This window comes from Lithobates pipiens, unplaced genomic scaffold (assembly GCF_037356315.1).
Source record: "Lithobates pipiens isolate NorthernLeopardFrog02 unplaced genomic scaffold, aLitPip1_a1.2 Scaffold_3, whole genome shotgun sequence".
In the NCBI taxonomy this organism is placed as follows: Eukaryota; Metazoa; Chordata; class Amphibia; order Anura; family Ranidae; genus Lithobates; species Lithobates pipiens.
In genome coordinates, this window is record NW_027507790.1 from 17,802,245 (window position 1) to 17,819,083 (window position 16,839).

Genomic DNA, 16,839 nt, shown 5'->3' on the forward strand with positions numbered 1-16,839 from the left:
TTCATAACTTCAAAAATAATAGCACAGCCATAATATGAACAAATTTAGTTTCCTCACATAATTTGTAACCTTTCAAGTCCAGATACCCCTATGTCAGGTCACATGGGAAACCACTGGTATCCCTTATTCCTCCTAGGTAAACTAGACATTGGAGACCTGGCATGCGTGTAATTTTTTTTTAAGCAAATGTCTTGCTGATCAATAGTATGGATAGTTGCAGTCTGTAAACAGTAGAATGAATATGTATCACAATGTGTACCTGGGACATGGTCACGAATGTAGAGACCTCCCAGCAACCAACCCTTAAACAAGATGACTGGTCGATGTCAACACCCCTTTGATCTGACAGAAAAGAGGAGATGCCAAGACAGTGGTTAGTTCTCCTTTTACCATCCAAGTAGGAACATCTGGCAAATTTGAGAACCGATTACCCAGTTCATCGATCCAACTCTGATCAACCCTCGGACATCAATTGCAAGCATTCTTCCTCCCCAATTCTACCTTATTTCTTTATGGCTGTATATTGTCTTCATCTCTTTGAAACATCTTTTTTGTAAATATTTTATTTGCACTAACTTTGACCTTTCATTATTAAACCCTTATGTTGAAAAATTTTAACCTTGTCTCTAAAGCTCTTAATGCAAGCTATAAACAAACATGCCTCTTGAAGAGCACTACTATTGTAGAGTAAGGCCTCTGAGCAGACCTGTCTGTGGCGGCAGCGTTTGTTACAGATGCTTATTCTAAATCATAACTGGTATTGCTAAAATTACGAGTCTCCCCCGGCTCGATCTTTTAAAATGGGGGTGGTGGCAGTTACAGGGTTAACTGCATAATTAGCCCAGCGACAATCGCTCTCAGACTGCTGGCACCTAGATTGTGGTGCCGCAAGCTGGAAAAATAGGATTTTTTTCTACAGCTTACCTGTAAAATCCTTTTCTTGGAGTACATCACGGGACACAGAGCAGCTATAGTAATTACTATCTGGATTATACACCACCTATAGGTGAATGGACACTGGCACACCCAAAAGACAGGAAGTCCCCCTCTATTTAACACCTCCCATACAGGAAGCACCTCAATTTTGTAGTAAAGCAATGAATATCCCAGTAAAGAGGGGAGGGAACTCTGTGTCCCATGATGTACTCCAACTTATATAGAGGGGGACTTCCTGTCTTTTGGGTGTGCCAGTGTCCATTCACCTATAGGTGGTGTATAATCCAGATAGTAATTACTATAGCTGCTCTGTGTCCCGTGATGTACTCCAAGAAAAGGATTTTACAGGTAAGCGGTAGGAAAAAAAATCATATTTTCTTTATCGTACATCAGGGGACAAAGAGCAGCTATAGCCATTACTATCTGGGAGGTTTCCAAAGCAATGCCCCTGAGGGGAGGGAGACACATACAAAGCAGACTGCCATCAGACGCGAGGACCTATACTGCTGCCTGCAGCACACTGCGCCCAAATGCAGCATCCTCCTGCCGCCTTACATCCATCTGATAAAATGTAGTAAACGTATGTGCTGATGGCCAAGTTGCGGCCTTACAAATCTGAGCCAAAGAGGCTTGATGATGCACTGCCCATGAGGCAGGTTGGAACTCTTCTCTTCAACCCATAAGCCTGAATTATAACTTGGCAAATCCACTGTGAAATAGTCGCCTTCGATGTTGCCTGCCCCTTCCTGGGCCTTTCCAGCAGTACAAAGTCTTCCGCATCTGAGCTGTCATTTTCAGGTAGAGTGACAGCTCTCACCACAATCTCTCTTCCGCAGAACGGGGTTCTGAGAAAAAGGAAAGCAGAGTGACATCTTGGTTCAGGTGAAAGTTGGACACCACCTTAGAAAAGCTGGATGAGGATGCACCACCACCCTGTCCTGCTCCTCCGCTATCTTCTGCCCTTTTGTTTTTGGTGGCCCGGTCTTCTCCGTCATCTTGATCCCTCTTCTGTTCTTCCGATGTTGACACAACGCTCTCTACCACTGTAATGCTGTGTGGGAGGTCCGCAACGACTTATATAGGCAGCGGGAGAGAGCGTTGTGTCAACATCAGAATAACAGAAGAGAGATCAAGACGACGGAGAAGACTGGGCCACCGCTAACAAAAGAGGGGCAAAAGAGCAGAAGATAGCAGAGAAGCCCGGAAGAAGAACCGGAGACCTGGAGAAGAGGCCAGAGAGCAGGAGAAAAAATTGGAGACCAGGAGAGAAGGCTGGAGAGTGCGGAGGAGTCGGAAGAGACCCCCGGAGCTGTGTAATAAACTACTTTAAAAACATGCCTAGTGTGTTTTTTTTATTGACTTTCTTTCCCTCAGGTGAATGGGTAAGGGTACAATGTACCCCATTACTTATTCATATAGGGTGGGGGGACAGGATCTGGGGGCCATCTTATTAAAGAAGGCTCCCAGATTCCAATAAGCCCCCTGCCCGCAGACCCCGACAACCAACAGCCAGGGTTGTCAGGAAGAGGCCCTTGTCCTCATCAACATGGGGACAAGGTGCTTTGGGGTGGGGGGGCCACAGGGCTCGCTCGTCCCCACCCCCTTTCCTGACCGACCAGGCTGTGTGCTCAGCGTATAAGGTCTGGTATGGACCGTGGGTCCCCCAAGCTGTTTTTTGGTGTAGGGGGTTCCCCTTAAAATCCATACCAGGCAACGGGGCTCGCAAGGTGTCAATCTCGCTGATAAAAGTATGGTAATATTGACTTCCTTTTCTAGTTCCGTCGTAATTCATCATGTTCAAAATTAACGTACTTTAGTCCATGTGGGCAAGCCCATTCATTTGGAAGTCCACTGGAACTCTGTCGGGAAGACCGAAGGACCTAGTCTACCGGAAAGTCCGGTCATGTGTGGGCAAGTCCGTTCGGAAAGTCAGTCGGAACTCCGCCAGACCTAGTCTGCTGGAAAGTCCAGTCGTGTGTACAGGGCATTAGGCTTGCTAATACCGGAGTCAGAATTTTTGTGAACACCTGGGGGTCGGTGGCTAACCCAACGGGCAGGGCTGTGAACTGAAAATGACACCCCTCTATCTCACATCGCAGAAACATCTGGTGAGAGAGTAAAACTGGCACATGCAAATATGCATCCTGTGGAACTGACCCATCTGTCCTGGATTCCTTTCCCCCAGGCCTCTGAATTGCAGAAGCCCAACCGCCCCCCCCCCCCCCCCCCCCCCCCCCCCACCACCACCACCCCTTCATGAGGAGGCCTTAGGACCCTGTTTGGTAGGCTTACCTCTTGAACTATGTAATACAAGTCAGCTTAACTGTCCTTCGATGTGCTGTCTTCCTGTTTTTTCAGGCTTTATTAACCATTATTTTCATAATACACTTCCTGTCCTAGAGTGACATCACTTACTCTTGCAGTAATTATAGAGAGAAGAGTTGTCACCACAGGTTAGGAAGTACATTAAAACTACCTTCTTTTCTCCAATATTTAACATAGTGGTATGTATTCAGTATTCCATAAAGATGAACTTGGGCAGGGCTAGTAATAGTGTTTGAGATAACACTGCAGAGTTCACAGGCAGGCACTTGCAACCTCACTGGCAGGCTTTTTTTTTGTTTTTTGTTTTTTTTGCACATAAAGCCAAATGCCATCTTTACTTTTTTTTCCCACACTTGTAGCAAGTTCTCTCCTATGCTTGAATTTTCTAAAATCTCTGCAACCTTGTAGCTCCAAAAAATAACCCTTTGAAGCTGCAGTAGCTATGTTGAGCCCGCCTTCCTTCCTTATCTGAATGATTTCAGTTATTATCAATGACCTATCCCCTAATCTGCACTGGCTTTGCTCACCTCCTTCAGCTATTAGCTTTCTGTACCATCAATCATTTTGTTCCTAAATCGTGCTGTGATGTTTACAGGAGCCTACCGGCCTCTCCCACCAATCTCATGAGTTTCTTAAAAACAAAATTACTTAACAAATTTTGATGAGGGGGTTGTAACAAGGGAAGGTATTAGTTATGTGCACATTACAGTTCAGCTTTAACAAACATATATATCAAACACACTTTCAATAGTCTGTTTAACAGAACAAAAAAGGGAGAATATAAAACGTTAATTGTTTGGATTTACAAAAATGTTAACTCCTCATAATTCTGAGTATTAAAGCAGTGTTCCACCCAGAAATGACACTCCAGCTGATCTGGCCCCCTTGTCAAAACCAGGTATTTGCTCCCACTTATGGCAAAAGAGCGCTGCACATTGTGCACGAACTACGCTATGTCTGGCCCCTCCTCTCCCCCCCGTCTTCCGGGAGACACACAGGTCCCAAAAGACAGCAGGGACAATTCAGAGTGTGCAGTGTGATTCGCGCATGCACAGTAGGGAAAGTCTTCACAGCCTGGTTCCCTTAACAGGAATGGCAGTGGCAGCACCGTGAGACAATCTGAAGATCGGATTCGGGTGCCGACATTGTGGGCTCCCTGGACAGGTAAGTGGCCATATATTAAGACCCCTTTCACACCACACCGCACCTTGCGCCGGCGGTAAAACGCCGCTATTTTTAGCGGCGTTTTACCGTCGGATTTGCGGCGCATTTCGGCCGCTAGCGGGGCGCTTTTACCCCCAGCTAGCGGTCGCGAAAGGGTTAAAACCGCCGGCAATACGCCGCAATAGCGGCGCTTTGCCGGCGGCATTACAGAGCTGCCCCATTGATTTAAACACACCGCTCCTTCACCGCTCCAAAGAAGCTGCTGGCAGGACTTTTTTCTGACGTCCTGCCAGCGCACCGCTGTAGTGTGAAAGCCCTCGGGGCTTTCACACTACACACAATGGTGCAGCTTCTTTAGGGCGTTTTGCAGGCGCTATTTCTAACGCTATAGCGCCTGCAAAACACCCTGGTGTGAAAGGGGTCTAAAAGTCAGCAGCTCCAGTATTTGTAGCTGCTGAGACTTAATCCCCGCCCCCCAAGCGTAACTCTGCTTTAAAACACAATTTTACTTAAGAGTTGGACAAATTAAAAAAAAAATAATAATTCCTTTTTGACAGATTTTAAACAAACTCCAAGAACTTTGACCCCCCCCCCCCCATTTTAAAAACGATGTGCCCCAGCAATTAATTATAAGCACATTTGCATTTATTTATTTTCTTTTAGTCCCCCTGAAATCCCCAGTTCACCTAATACAGTCTGCGAGGGTGTGGGAAAATGCTGCATCGTTCCTGGATTCAGAGCAGAGTCGTTACTGTCATCTAGGCTGTACTTGCTTGCACCTGAGTGGGATGCAAAGATGTTGCAGGAGGTGCAGCTTTCAACACAGTCACTTCTAATTCACAAGCCTGCAGAGGTTATCAAACACCTGGCCAAATCTTGCCCTCCCCATTGTTTTCCACATTTGCAGCACTGTCTCTGTAGCTGAAACTCTTCCACTGTGAGCTGCAGTGTCTGGGGTGGGCTACGTATGAAACATAAATTAAAGGGGGTTTAGCTCAGACAGATTTGTTTTTTTAATGAGGCTTTTGCATCACATAGTACCTAGATATCATACAAAAGCTTTTACTTGTACTTGCTGACCAGTGACGTACTCGTATAATTGTTTGGAGCCGACTGTCTCTTGTAAAAGCAATCCTATCGGCCAACTAGCCACTGGATGGCTTTTACATCCAGTAGGAAGGTACATGTCCCAAACAAAATTCTACATAATTCTAGTACTAGACCTGTGTAAATCAAAAGTGGTACCCTGTAAAGGCTTTTAAAACATCGCCTATGAATATTAAAAATGTACATAGCTTGTAGCCATTGTACGAGCATGCACAATTTTAAAGCATGACATGTTTGCCATCTATTTACTCAGCGTAACATTTTTTATAATTTTAACAAAAAAATTAAAATGGCTGCACAAACACTGACAAAAAATTGCAACACACACCCATTTATTCTCTAGGGCCTCTGCTTCAAAAAAAAAAATAATAATAATAATAATAATAATAATAATAATAATAGGAGAGAACATATACATATGGCATTTTCCTTTTCTGCCTAGCAAAATGACAGGGATCTGCTGCTCCCAGTGATCAGGAACAGCAACTTCTGTCATGTTCTAGTGAGCCCATCCCCCCTACAGTTAGAACATGCTGAGGGAACAGTTAACCCCTTGATTGTCCCCTAGTGTTTAACCCCTTCCCTGCCAGTGACATTTACGCAGTAATAAGTGCATTTTTTATAGCACTGATCGCTGTATAAATGCCAATGGTCCCAAAATAGTGTCAAAAGTGTCTGATCTGTCCACTGCAATAAAAATTGCAGATTGCCACCATTACTAATTAAAAAAAAAAAAATTATTAATAAAAAAATGCCATAAACCTATCCCTTATTTTGTAGGCGCGATAACGTTTGTGCAAACCAATCAATATATGCTTTTTTTTAACCAAAAATATGTAGAAGACTAAATATTAGCCTAAACTGTGGAATAGAGATAGATAGAGATAGAGATAGAGATAGAGATAGAGATAGATAGAGATAGAGATAGAGATAGAGATAGAGATAGAGATAGAGATAGAGATAGAGATAGAGATAGAGATAGAGATAGAGATAGAGATAGAGATAGAGATAGAGATAGAGATAGAGATAGAGATAGAGATAGAGATAGAGATAGAGATAGAGATAGAGATAGAGATAGAGATAGAGATAGAGATAGAGATAGAGATAGAGATAGAGATAGAGATAGAGAGAGAGAGAGAGAGAGAGATAGAGAGAGAGATAGAGAGAGAGAGAGACTAGTCGGTCAAAGTGGCCATCTTCATTCCTCGGCACCAGCATCTTCACTATGGGCACCCGGCTGTGACAGCATGCAGATTCACAGCTTGGTGCCCACTGCACAAGCATGAGTAGCGCGGTGCGTTGTGACTGGTCGATGCAGTCTTCTGTGACCTGCGGGCGGGAGGGAGAACAGTGGGAGCGAGTACCTTTAAAATCAGGTACCCGCTCCGTCCACCCCCGCTAATAAATGTGCCAATTCTTCAAGAGGAATGGGGGGACTTCCCCTTTTGGGTGGAGCTCCACTTTAAAAGGGACAATGAAGTAGCAGCAGATCACCAGCCTTGTGTTAAGTTCCATACACACTATCAGATTTTCTGCTGATTTTTGTCTTCAGATTTACCAAAACCATGTAGTAGAAGGGCCTGCCTGATTGCATACAAATTGAAACTCCTAAGGTTTGATCTCATATTATATGGTTTCGGTAAATCTGAAGGAAAAAGTCAGCAGAAAATCTGATAGTGTGTATGGGGCTTTAGGCTGACTAATCAATGATATTTGATTCATTTTAACACACACCAGCAATACATATTTGTAAAGTGTTTGTTTTTATATGCCCCCCTTGAGCTCAGCCTCTGTAATCTAGTAGCCTATCTCCATGCCATATGCCTTCTGTAAACATAAGATACTGCACAGGAATATTCACATCCAATGTTAGCAATACAGGCTTAGATTTCGCCATCAATTCCCCCAAGCACACTGACACATATTCAAGCAGCCACAGCAACCAGAGTGCCAGAAAAGTGACTGCATCTGACAGAAAATAGTAAAATTATTGGCTGACAAGTTTACACTTTGCTTTTTAAAAGTTAATTTAAAAAAGAGCAATCAGCCGAAATCCAACTAGCAGTCTAAGACTAGATTACTTATGCTACATTTTTCAGTTTCAATGCCATGTATTGCAGACACATTTTTACATTACACTCATCCCGAAGAATGGTTTATTTTACTGGAACCTTTACCAAAGTGTGATTTTTTTTTTTTTTTTTTTTTTTTTACAACTGCACCAAAATGCAGCCTTACTTCCACCTTAGTATACATACATTAGATTCACCAAAATCTTTGATCACATTGGCTACTTTGAAAAAAAACGAAATTTGTTTAAAAGTTAATAATTCACCAAAATAAAAAACAAAAAAAATTAACCAATCTGTTTTTTCATTATACAATTACTTCTAAACAAAATACAAAAAAGAGAATTTACTTACAGCCTCCTTTTTCCAGATGTACAGCCACATAACAAAAAGGAAAATTAACATTATGATGTATGCAGATTTAAACTGCTTGCAAAAAAAAAAAAAAAACCTTCCACATTATGATAAAAGCTGCCTACATAACAAAGATGCCATTTACAAGGGTTTCCTGCAGCTGCCATGCAGCTGTCTCTTCCTTGTATTAAGTAGAAAACCAAGAGCTCCATAACAGATGAAGTCACTGCTTGTTGGAACAGTCGCTTTTGAGCTCTTTGAAGTTAAGCGATTATTTAGAAATATTACTTTTGTTTAAAAAGTGTGACAATTACCCTCTATAAATTTTAAACAAGCAGCAAATGTTTTTTCTTTATGTAACACAACAAGGGCATTCAACGTTCTAGGAGATTTGAATAGAAAGATCACCAACAGATTAATATAACTAAAGAAAGAATAAAACCTTGCACTAATTTGTATTGCTTTAATATAATTAAACCTAAAAAAAAAAATAAACTCACCTGTCTGCCATGTGTGGTATAATAAAGTGCTGTCCATTTCTATGGTCTAGAAAACAGATTTAGCATTAATAAGTATATTACACCTTATGAGCGTACACTACGATTTCTTCCGTTTAGTATAAATATCCAAGAATTATAAAAAACATTTGTTTGCAGCTTACCGGGCTTCCTTCCACATAAATAAAATGCTAATCTGTCAGTCAATTCGTGTTGAATTTCCACAAGACGATCTGCTAATTCATGATGGCCACCTTGCCTGAGTAATGAGATACAGTGCATTGAGTTACAGTCAGTCTCTAAACTAGGATATGAGCTACTATTATCTGAAAAGCACTCGCATTAGGGATGAAAAAAAGAAAAAAACAATAAAGCCATTTCCAGAATGCATGTAATGCTTTAAAGCATACAATTAAACTGAAGAATCCAAGCAATCATCTTGTACATCTGTCTGGCATTCTCATTTTTCACTCAATACAGCAAAAAGTCATGTGAAGAATGCCTATGAAATGTAATCTGTATTTAGTGAGGATGCACACATTGGCGCCTTGTTTTTCAGTTTTTCTTCAAATAAAATCTCACATATAAACATTGATACAGCTAAAATTAGGTAAAGAAGAAAATCTTAGTGAAATCCTGTTCATATGTTCAGTAAAGCCCCATACACACTATCAGTTTTTCTGCTGAGTTTTTCCTTCAGATTTACCAAAACCATGTAATGTGAGGACAAACCTTAGGAGTTTCAATGTGTATGCAATCAGGCAGGCCCTTGTACTACATGGTTTTGGTAAATCTGAAGGAAAAACTTAGCAGATAATCTGATAGTGTGTATGGGGCTTAAGGGTGTACATAGTTGTTAAATCCATTCAGTAAGGGTTTATGCAATGGTTAGATCCATTCATTAATCCAATCTACTTTGACTAAAGATCCTAAATTAGTCATACACATTAAATCAATAGGTTCCCCAAACCACTGCAGGCCATTGTATTGTGACAGCTGTCAGAATAACCAAATAGTGACTCCAACTGACTGAAAGCAGTCACTGTTCAGCTGAGAATTTCCTGCCCAGTCCCTTCAATTTTTCGGCCTAATAAACATTAAGTGATCCGTAACAAAGAACATCTGTGCATCCCCGGGGCGCGGATTAATGCTCCGTTCACACTCGTGCGACTCTAAAGTTGCACGATTTCCAGTGCGACTGTGGAGTGCAACTTTACACTCTCTGACACTCAAGTTGCATGATTTGCATCAATGTAGTGCAGGAACCTTTTCAAAGTCACATTGATCCAAATGGGTGCCATTGAAAGCAGTTGGCTACGACTTGATATGCAATGTGTCCAAAGTTAGCCAGATAAAAAAAGAAGTTAGGAGCCAAGAAATTGCGATGTTTCCAAGCATGCGCGATGTCCATGTTGGAAAGGTGCGGTCCTTTCTCAAGCTTGAGAAAGGAGCATTCCTGTGCAACACAGACAGTGAAGTTCCACTTTAAAGCTCACCATACACTATATAAATTGGACTGTACACCCTCTTTAGAGCTTCCATCAACTATTTGCTGTAAGGGCCTGCCCGATTGGAAAGCATTGTTTAGGCAAGTCCTCATATTATATAATAGTATTAACTCTATAGGAGAATGCCCAGAGATTGTACAATGTGTATGGGCAGCTGAAGACAGGAGTGCAGAAGAATATGTGTGGTCTATGGACTAGAAGCAGAAAACATCAAACAGAAAACTGGGTTGGCTATGCAACAGAAATGCAGTCTTGTAGATCAGTTAGCTGAAATGAAGTTAGTGATATCAGCAGCCTGGGGGTAATGACAGACTTTGTATGACCTCTCCCTCCTCCCATTACCTACTTACCATGGCAGGCCATCCCAAGGATCGCTGATGGCATGAAGCCGGATGTAGAGCCTGAAGAGTAAAGCCCCATACACACTATCAGTTTTTCTGCTGATTCTTTCCTTCAGGTTTACCAAAACCATGTAGTACAAGGGCCTGCCTGATTGCATACAAATTGAAACTCCTAAGGTTTGACCTCATATTATATGGTTTTGGTAAATCTGAAGGAAAAAAGCTGCAGAAAAACTGATAGTGTGTATGGGGCTTAAGGAACAGTCCAGGCTCCGGGCAGACACCCCCTCCATTTGTCCACTCATCTCTCCCGGCGGATAAGTCCATTGATACAGATTTCTGTGTACCTGTCATCGGCCCCACACACTAGAGGACACACACACTGTACAGCTTTGTCTACAATGAAGCAGACATCTTCGTAGAGAGCGGCCGTGGCATTCCATGCAATTGGTCTTCAAAAAAATGACTCCGCCCCTTACAATGTAATGGAAGAGTCATAGATACGTACGGACTTCACTAATATACAGGAGTGTTAGATCTTATATTGTAGATGGGCTTTTTCTCTTTTTAATGGGCTGACAAAAGCCCAGGCCCCAATTTCTAGTCACCATGGTGACCTGGTGCCTGGGATTTGTCAAGCCCTGCCTTAGACGAAAGTCAAAATTTCACCTAGATTGGCAGGAATCAGCTGAAATTCAATAAACATGGCAACTTTACTCTTTTTTTTGCCAACATAAACGTAATTGGATGTCAAATTTGAGCTCTTAATCTTAGAAAAAACTTGGACAAAGACACTGCTTGTCTTTCCCAAGGCTACTTCACTGGGAGTCTTGGCTCTCTCATTGCACAGAGAAGGTGAAGCCAAGCTCTCAAATCACAGCTTACTTATCTTAAACTGGTGATATACTATACAATCTTATTGTATAATCTCTGTACAATCTCCTTCAGAGTCACCAAAGCTATGTAATACTTAGGACAAAAACTAAACAGTCCATTTAAATATCTAATCAGACATGTCTACACATCATTTTGGTAGACTTAGGAGATTGTGCAATCACAGATTAGTATGTATGTGGAAGACATCGCTGCACATCCTGCAACAGTCATATGCAACTATTCTCTAGCATTCAGGGGGAGTGGTTAGAGATGGCATAGCTGCTGACTTTTCACAAAAGGTCGAACTTTTAGTATCGTTAGCAGTATTGCTTAGTCAGCTTGTGTTTGAAAACAGCTGCGGTGTTTTTTGAAGGTACTCCTATCATGTCCAGGGAATGAAGAGATTTATCTCAAAAGCAAACATTTAAATCAATATAGGTAGCTTTTATGAGCTTGGCATTGTGTTACATGCTACACCCTAAATGGGTTTAACAATGGACCTAAAAGGTGGAGTTAGCCTTTAAAAAAGTTTATGGATGCAAGCTTTCGAAAAAGGTAAGCACAAAACCTTCCTTCCAATATATTATTAAATTGTAAAGGAGATTTTTTTTTTTTTATGTCAACAGCTTGCATAATGCAAAACTATCTCACACCACAAACACCAGCTAGGGCTCTATTCACGCCATATCTATTGGGGCTATGTTGATCTGCATTGATTAACGCAGGCTCAACACAAGTGAATATAGAAGACACTTGTTTTCTTTGTCCTGTTTACATCAAAACTTTGCTTTGAGGCATTCTCCTACATAAAAAAATGTAGCATGTGTGCATTTTTATTTAGTGCAAAATGCTGTGGTGCAGAATTGAGTGAAATGCCATTCTCTGACTTTTTAACAAAGTTAAAAAAATAAATAAAAAAAGTAAAAGGTGCAATGTGTCAAAGCATTGCACTGCCTTCCATAACCCACACACCATCATGCGTATGTTATATGAAGCATAATGCATGCAGGCTGGTGTGAACAAGCCCTTAAGCAAACAGTTACTAATGTTATCCATGAAATACTTAAAACTGTACTACTATCAAAGTCAATGAAGCTTTTATTTCATCTGAGCACCCTGCAATTCAGTACTACTAGATGTTCACAATCTGTCTAACAGCCCCAGCAGGAAGACCTTCAGAGTGTATTTCCTGAGACCTGTGTAACTTCCTCTCTATCTCCTGCAATCACATTCAAATTCCCAAAGCAGATTTAAATCTTATTTGCAGCTGAAAGAAAATATTTAGAACTATATTTTTTTTACAACAGGCATAGAGGCATTGTGTAACCTGTAGTGGGCCGTTCCAGAATCTTATCCCAATATCACCAGATTTCCAAAAAGGGAGTAGGGCTGGTATGCATTACAGCAATTTTGGGATAAAAGACTGACAGAGTCAACTTGCTGTACACATCTCAATGCTTCACTCTCAATTTTACAGGACTGTAGCTTTAGGTCATCAGCATAAGTGCTTGGGCTGTATTCTCTGTATATTAATTCTGCAGCTGCCACATCTGTGAAGCTCATAAAAAGCTATTAAAGGCTTAAAGTGTAACTAAAGGCATTTTTTGTTTCAGATAGAGTGTAGATGGATTAAAACACCTGCCAGGTTTTTATTGCTGTCTGTGGCCCACTAAAGCTTCGTACACACGATGGGATTTTCCACAGACAAAGTGTCTCAGACTTTTGTCCGAAGGGCATATGCCAGGAACTTGTCTTGCATACAAACGGTACATTGTAAATTGTCGGCCAACAAACACGAACGTAGTGATGTACTACATGGAATTTCAGCTCTTGAGCGGCACCCTTTGGGCACCTTCTGCTAATGTCGTGTTTGGCGAGCACTGATTCCGATCATGGGTGTTTGTACTTTGGACTTGTGTGATGGACTTGTGTACACATGATAGGAAAATCTGACAACAGACCATTGTCCGCCGAAAATTTACTAGCCTGTTATCCAACATTTGTTGGTGTAAAGTTGGCCAACAATTGTCTCATAGAGCGTACCAACGGTCAAATTTTAGTCAGTCTGTCATCATGCAATTTCCTGCCGAAAATCCGATTGTGTGTACGAGGCTTTAGAGAGATTCACCCGCTCTATTTGTCTTGTTTACCATGATCATTGAAAGTGAAATAAAGGAAAATCCCAAGTTTTGGGCTGTCCCCAGAAAAGTAATAGAGGGGAAATCTTCCAATGGGGACAGTAGTTCTGATGACCTGGGGGCCCCAGGAACTCCCTTAATTTGCAGGGATTTCCTCTCACTTCCTGTTTGACTATGGGACAGGAAGTGAAGGAAAATTTCCCAAATGGGACACAGATGGTGAAAACAAATTTGACAGGGGTTATATTCTTTCCATGTTCTATCCAAAATGAAAAGAAAAAAAAAAAAAAGTTGTGTATAGTTCTATTTCAAGTTCACCTTTATTAAAGAAAAGACTAAATGCACATTATGTTGCAAGTAAAAAAAACATTGCTCATTTATATTTTACTTTGGAGCATTCAGTTGCTCGTGGGTGTAATGTTGGGCTAAAGCAAACACTGCTGACAGCTCTCTGCCTCTACCTCTGTATGGGCAGATAGTCACTCAGCTGCAGGAAGCGTCAATGTTCATTAAGAGCTACAAGCCATGGAAAATGGGACGTGTAGTTCAATCATGATGCAGCTGCTGTGTAGGCACAGAGTGTGTAGGGGTGCTGCATAGTAACATGTTACACCCTAAATACGGGTTTAACATGTTACTAAAGGTGAACTTATGCTTTAAACCCCAGTCTCACAATTAAGGTTAACCTCTTCATGCTGCTGGTACACCTATATGCGGCCTCTCGGCGGATGGGCCTTAATGCTGAGCAGAGGCAAATATGTGTACCAGAATGTAAACAAAGCTGTACAGAGAGCGTGCGTCCTGCAAGCTCCTGGCACAGTTACTGGCGGCTAATGGAAAGCTCCCGATCTCTACTTGCAAATCGGGAGTTTTCTGATTATGTGACCACTGTGACAGCCAATCACATGATCAAAAACCGTACTCTGCCTTTCGGCATCAGAAAGGGTTGGGAGGCGCTGGTGTTAAAATAGAACCTGTTGCCACACCATTCATTTCAACAAAAATCCTCCTGTAAGATATGTGCATGCAATGTATTTTATAGATGTTATTTACCTAAACAAGGCATAACGCAAGTGAATGAAAATAATTACAGAAAAACAACTGAAAGATAGCAGTTAAAATAACAAAAGTTTAAGGCAAATCAATGGATTACGTTTACACACAAGATAGTATCCACTCACCTTGCATAGTCAATGGGTGTTTTTCCAGCAGAATCTGGTGTGCCTGGATCTGCTCCATACACTGCAAGAAGCTCTGCCTGTAGGATCTGTCCTGCTTTAGCTGCCACATGAAGAGATGTACTTCCCTTTTCCTTAAAGAAATTTTTTTTAATATAAATTATGAAACTGCACAGCTTATGGGTTTGCAAACTTAAAATTACTCTAAGCTATATGTTTCTGTATTCATGAATGAAACATTGCCTTTCTGCAATTACAGAATCCTCTGGTCAGGATATTTCTATTGTGCAGAGATAATTTGGTTCTCCAGTGCCCTCCTTTGTGTCGTAACCCAGAAAAATGGAGAATAAAATTCAACAAAAAAAGTAATGCAATTACTGAAAGCTTTGGTACAACATGTGTATGATTAAACCACTAAATTAAAGTAAATTTATCATTCGCCCACCGCCACACATACTTAAATCCTCCAATCCTATTAAAAAAAAAAAAGAAAACGGGGGGGGGGGGTTTGTTACAAGGGAATGCCCAGGCACTGTCAAACTAAATATGGCACTTGCAATGGATGCTGTAAGCCAAACACCTATGAAAAGGGTAAGCAGGTATAACAAGAACAGGGTGGTTTCTACACAATCTAACAGGGCACTACCTAATATTCAGGTTTGTGTGAACGATGGCCAGATAGTATTGGTGAATTTAGCGTGGTGGTCAAGACATAGCCTGGTGCTGATTAGGGGGTCAAGCTTGTGCCATGACTTCCTATGGCACAACACTCAACTCTGCTAATCACTCAGAGCTTCCTCCTACACACCATGTGACATCACATACAGTCTAAACTTGTTTCCCTTTGTCAGACTTATCAGCTTCAGCTGATAAGACTGCAGTAATGGCCATTAGACATCAGCACAAGTAAATACTATGAAATAAACAAGTAAGCTATGAACAGGGAAGCAGGGTTTCCATAGAAACGTTGGATTGAGAAGGAGGCTTGGTTAACAGTGCAGGAAGTGCTCAATGTAAGGGCGGAAATACACTCCACTGTGGACTCTGAAAACAATACTTAAGATGGTGCTGCCTAAACCCTGGAAACAAGTTTTTTAAAGTTTCTTTAAACAGTATGTAATATGCAATTTGATCTGGATTACAGTGGCTATAGTCCGATAATGACTTATTATAATGGACTAAATGAAAAGAAGCATCAGAGTGGGAGAGTTTACTTCCTCTTTAATCAATAAGTTCTCTGTCTTGAGGACTGCTGGGGAATGGAGGTGATTATGCTTTGTAAGCTTTGCTTACCTTTCACCATTCATGCCCCATTGCAGTGCATTTAAGGGTCAACTGAATAAAACATTCTATAGACTCACAAGGGAATCCAATCAAGATAAATTATTTAGGCCATTGTTGAACAGGATGAAACCTTTACATAAATCATTCATCCACTTGTTATGAAGAACACAATCATTTATAGCTAGCTGGCACATCATCAGTTGTGCCTTTGCCAGTACGGCGTTCACACTAATTAACAGAGAAATTATGTCTGCTTATGAAGTCTCTGTATGTTTGTCTCTTATATTTGCCACATTTTAGACTAACCGTTTTAGAAAATTCTGACAAAGGCAAACCTCACATTTTCACGATCAGACTGAATACACTAACAAAAGGTAACTAACCCCACTAGAACATTAGGGCCCTTTCACACCTGTGTTCAATATGGATCCATCTGTCAGTTTTTCAGATGGATTCAGACTGAACCACAATGTAGACCTATGGGCAGGCAGATGTAAACAGATGTACAGAATGTCCATTCAGATCCGCTTATATCACCGTCCTTTTTTGTCCACAGAAAACCTAAAAAGGTTATTTCCTTTGACGTAAACGAATGTAAAAATATGCTGTCTATTTGTGTCTGTTTTTGGGCTAGAAATTTTTTTTTGTCCACCTTTGACTTTTTTTTTTTTTTTTTTTTTTTTTATAAAAACCACAGATATATAGATATATATATATATATATATATATATATATCTGAACTGGTGACAGGCGCCCAAACCGACGTAAAAAAAAAAAAATAATAATAATAATTAAAAAAAAATCCATCAGCACTGTGAAAGGACCCTAAATAACATTCACAATAAAAAAATATTTAAAAAACTGTCTCAAAAAAAAAAAAAAAAAAAAAAAAAACTGCTGAAGGTTTAGGCACAGATGTAGCCGCTGATTCCAATCGGACAGCTGTGTAGGTGTGTCTGTACCATCTGCGTTTGGGGATATGCACCCGCATGACTGTCAAACTGGAACCAGCGCCTGTGTTTGTGCAGTTTCTGTGTAGACATGAATGTGAATGTCTGCAGA

At 41.0% G+C, this 16,839-nt stretch overlaps 1 protein-coding gene across 7 annotated transcripts in view; it reads right to left on the minus strand.

Moving 5' to 3' along the window:
- GIT2 (GIT ArfGAP 2) overlaps positions 1-16,839 on the minus strand; it is a 174,787-nt gene that overhangs the window by 115,476 nt on the left and 42,472 nt on the right. For all 7 annotated transcript variants that reach the window (XM_077461335.1, XM_077461334.1, XM_077461341.1 and 4 more), the window contains exons 6-8: positions 14,497-14,627; positions 8,617-8,711; positions 8,456-8,501 (exon numbers count right to left, since the gene is read on the minus strand). In XM_077461335.1, the coding sequence (XP_077317461.1) occupies positions 8,456-8,501; positions 8,617-8,711; positions 14,497-14,627 (272 nt within the window). The remainder of the gene's footprint in view (positions 1-8,455; positions 8,502-8,616; positions 8,712-14,496; positions 14,628-16,839) is intronic.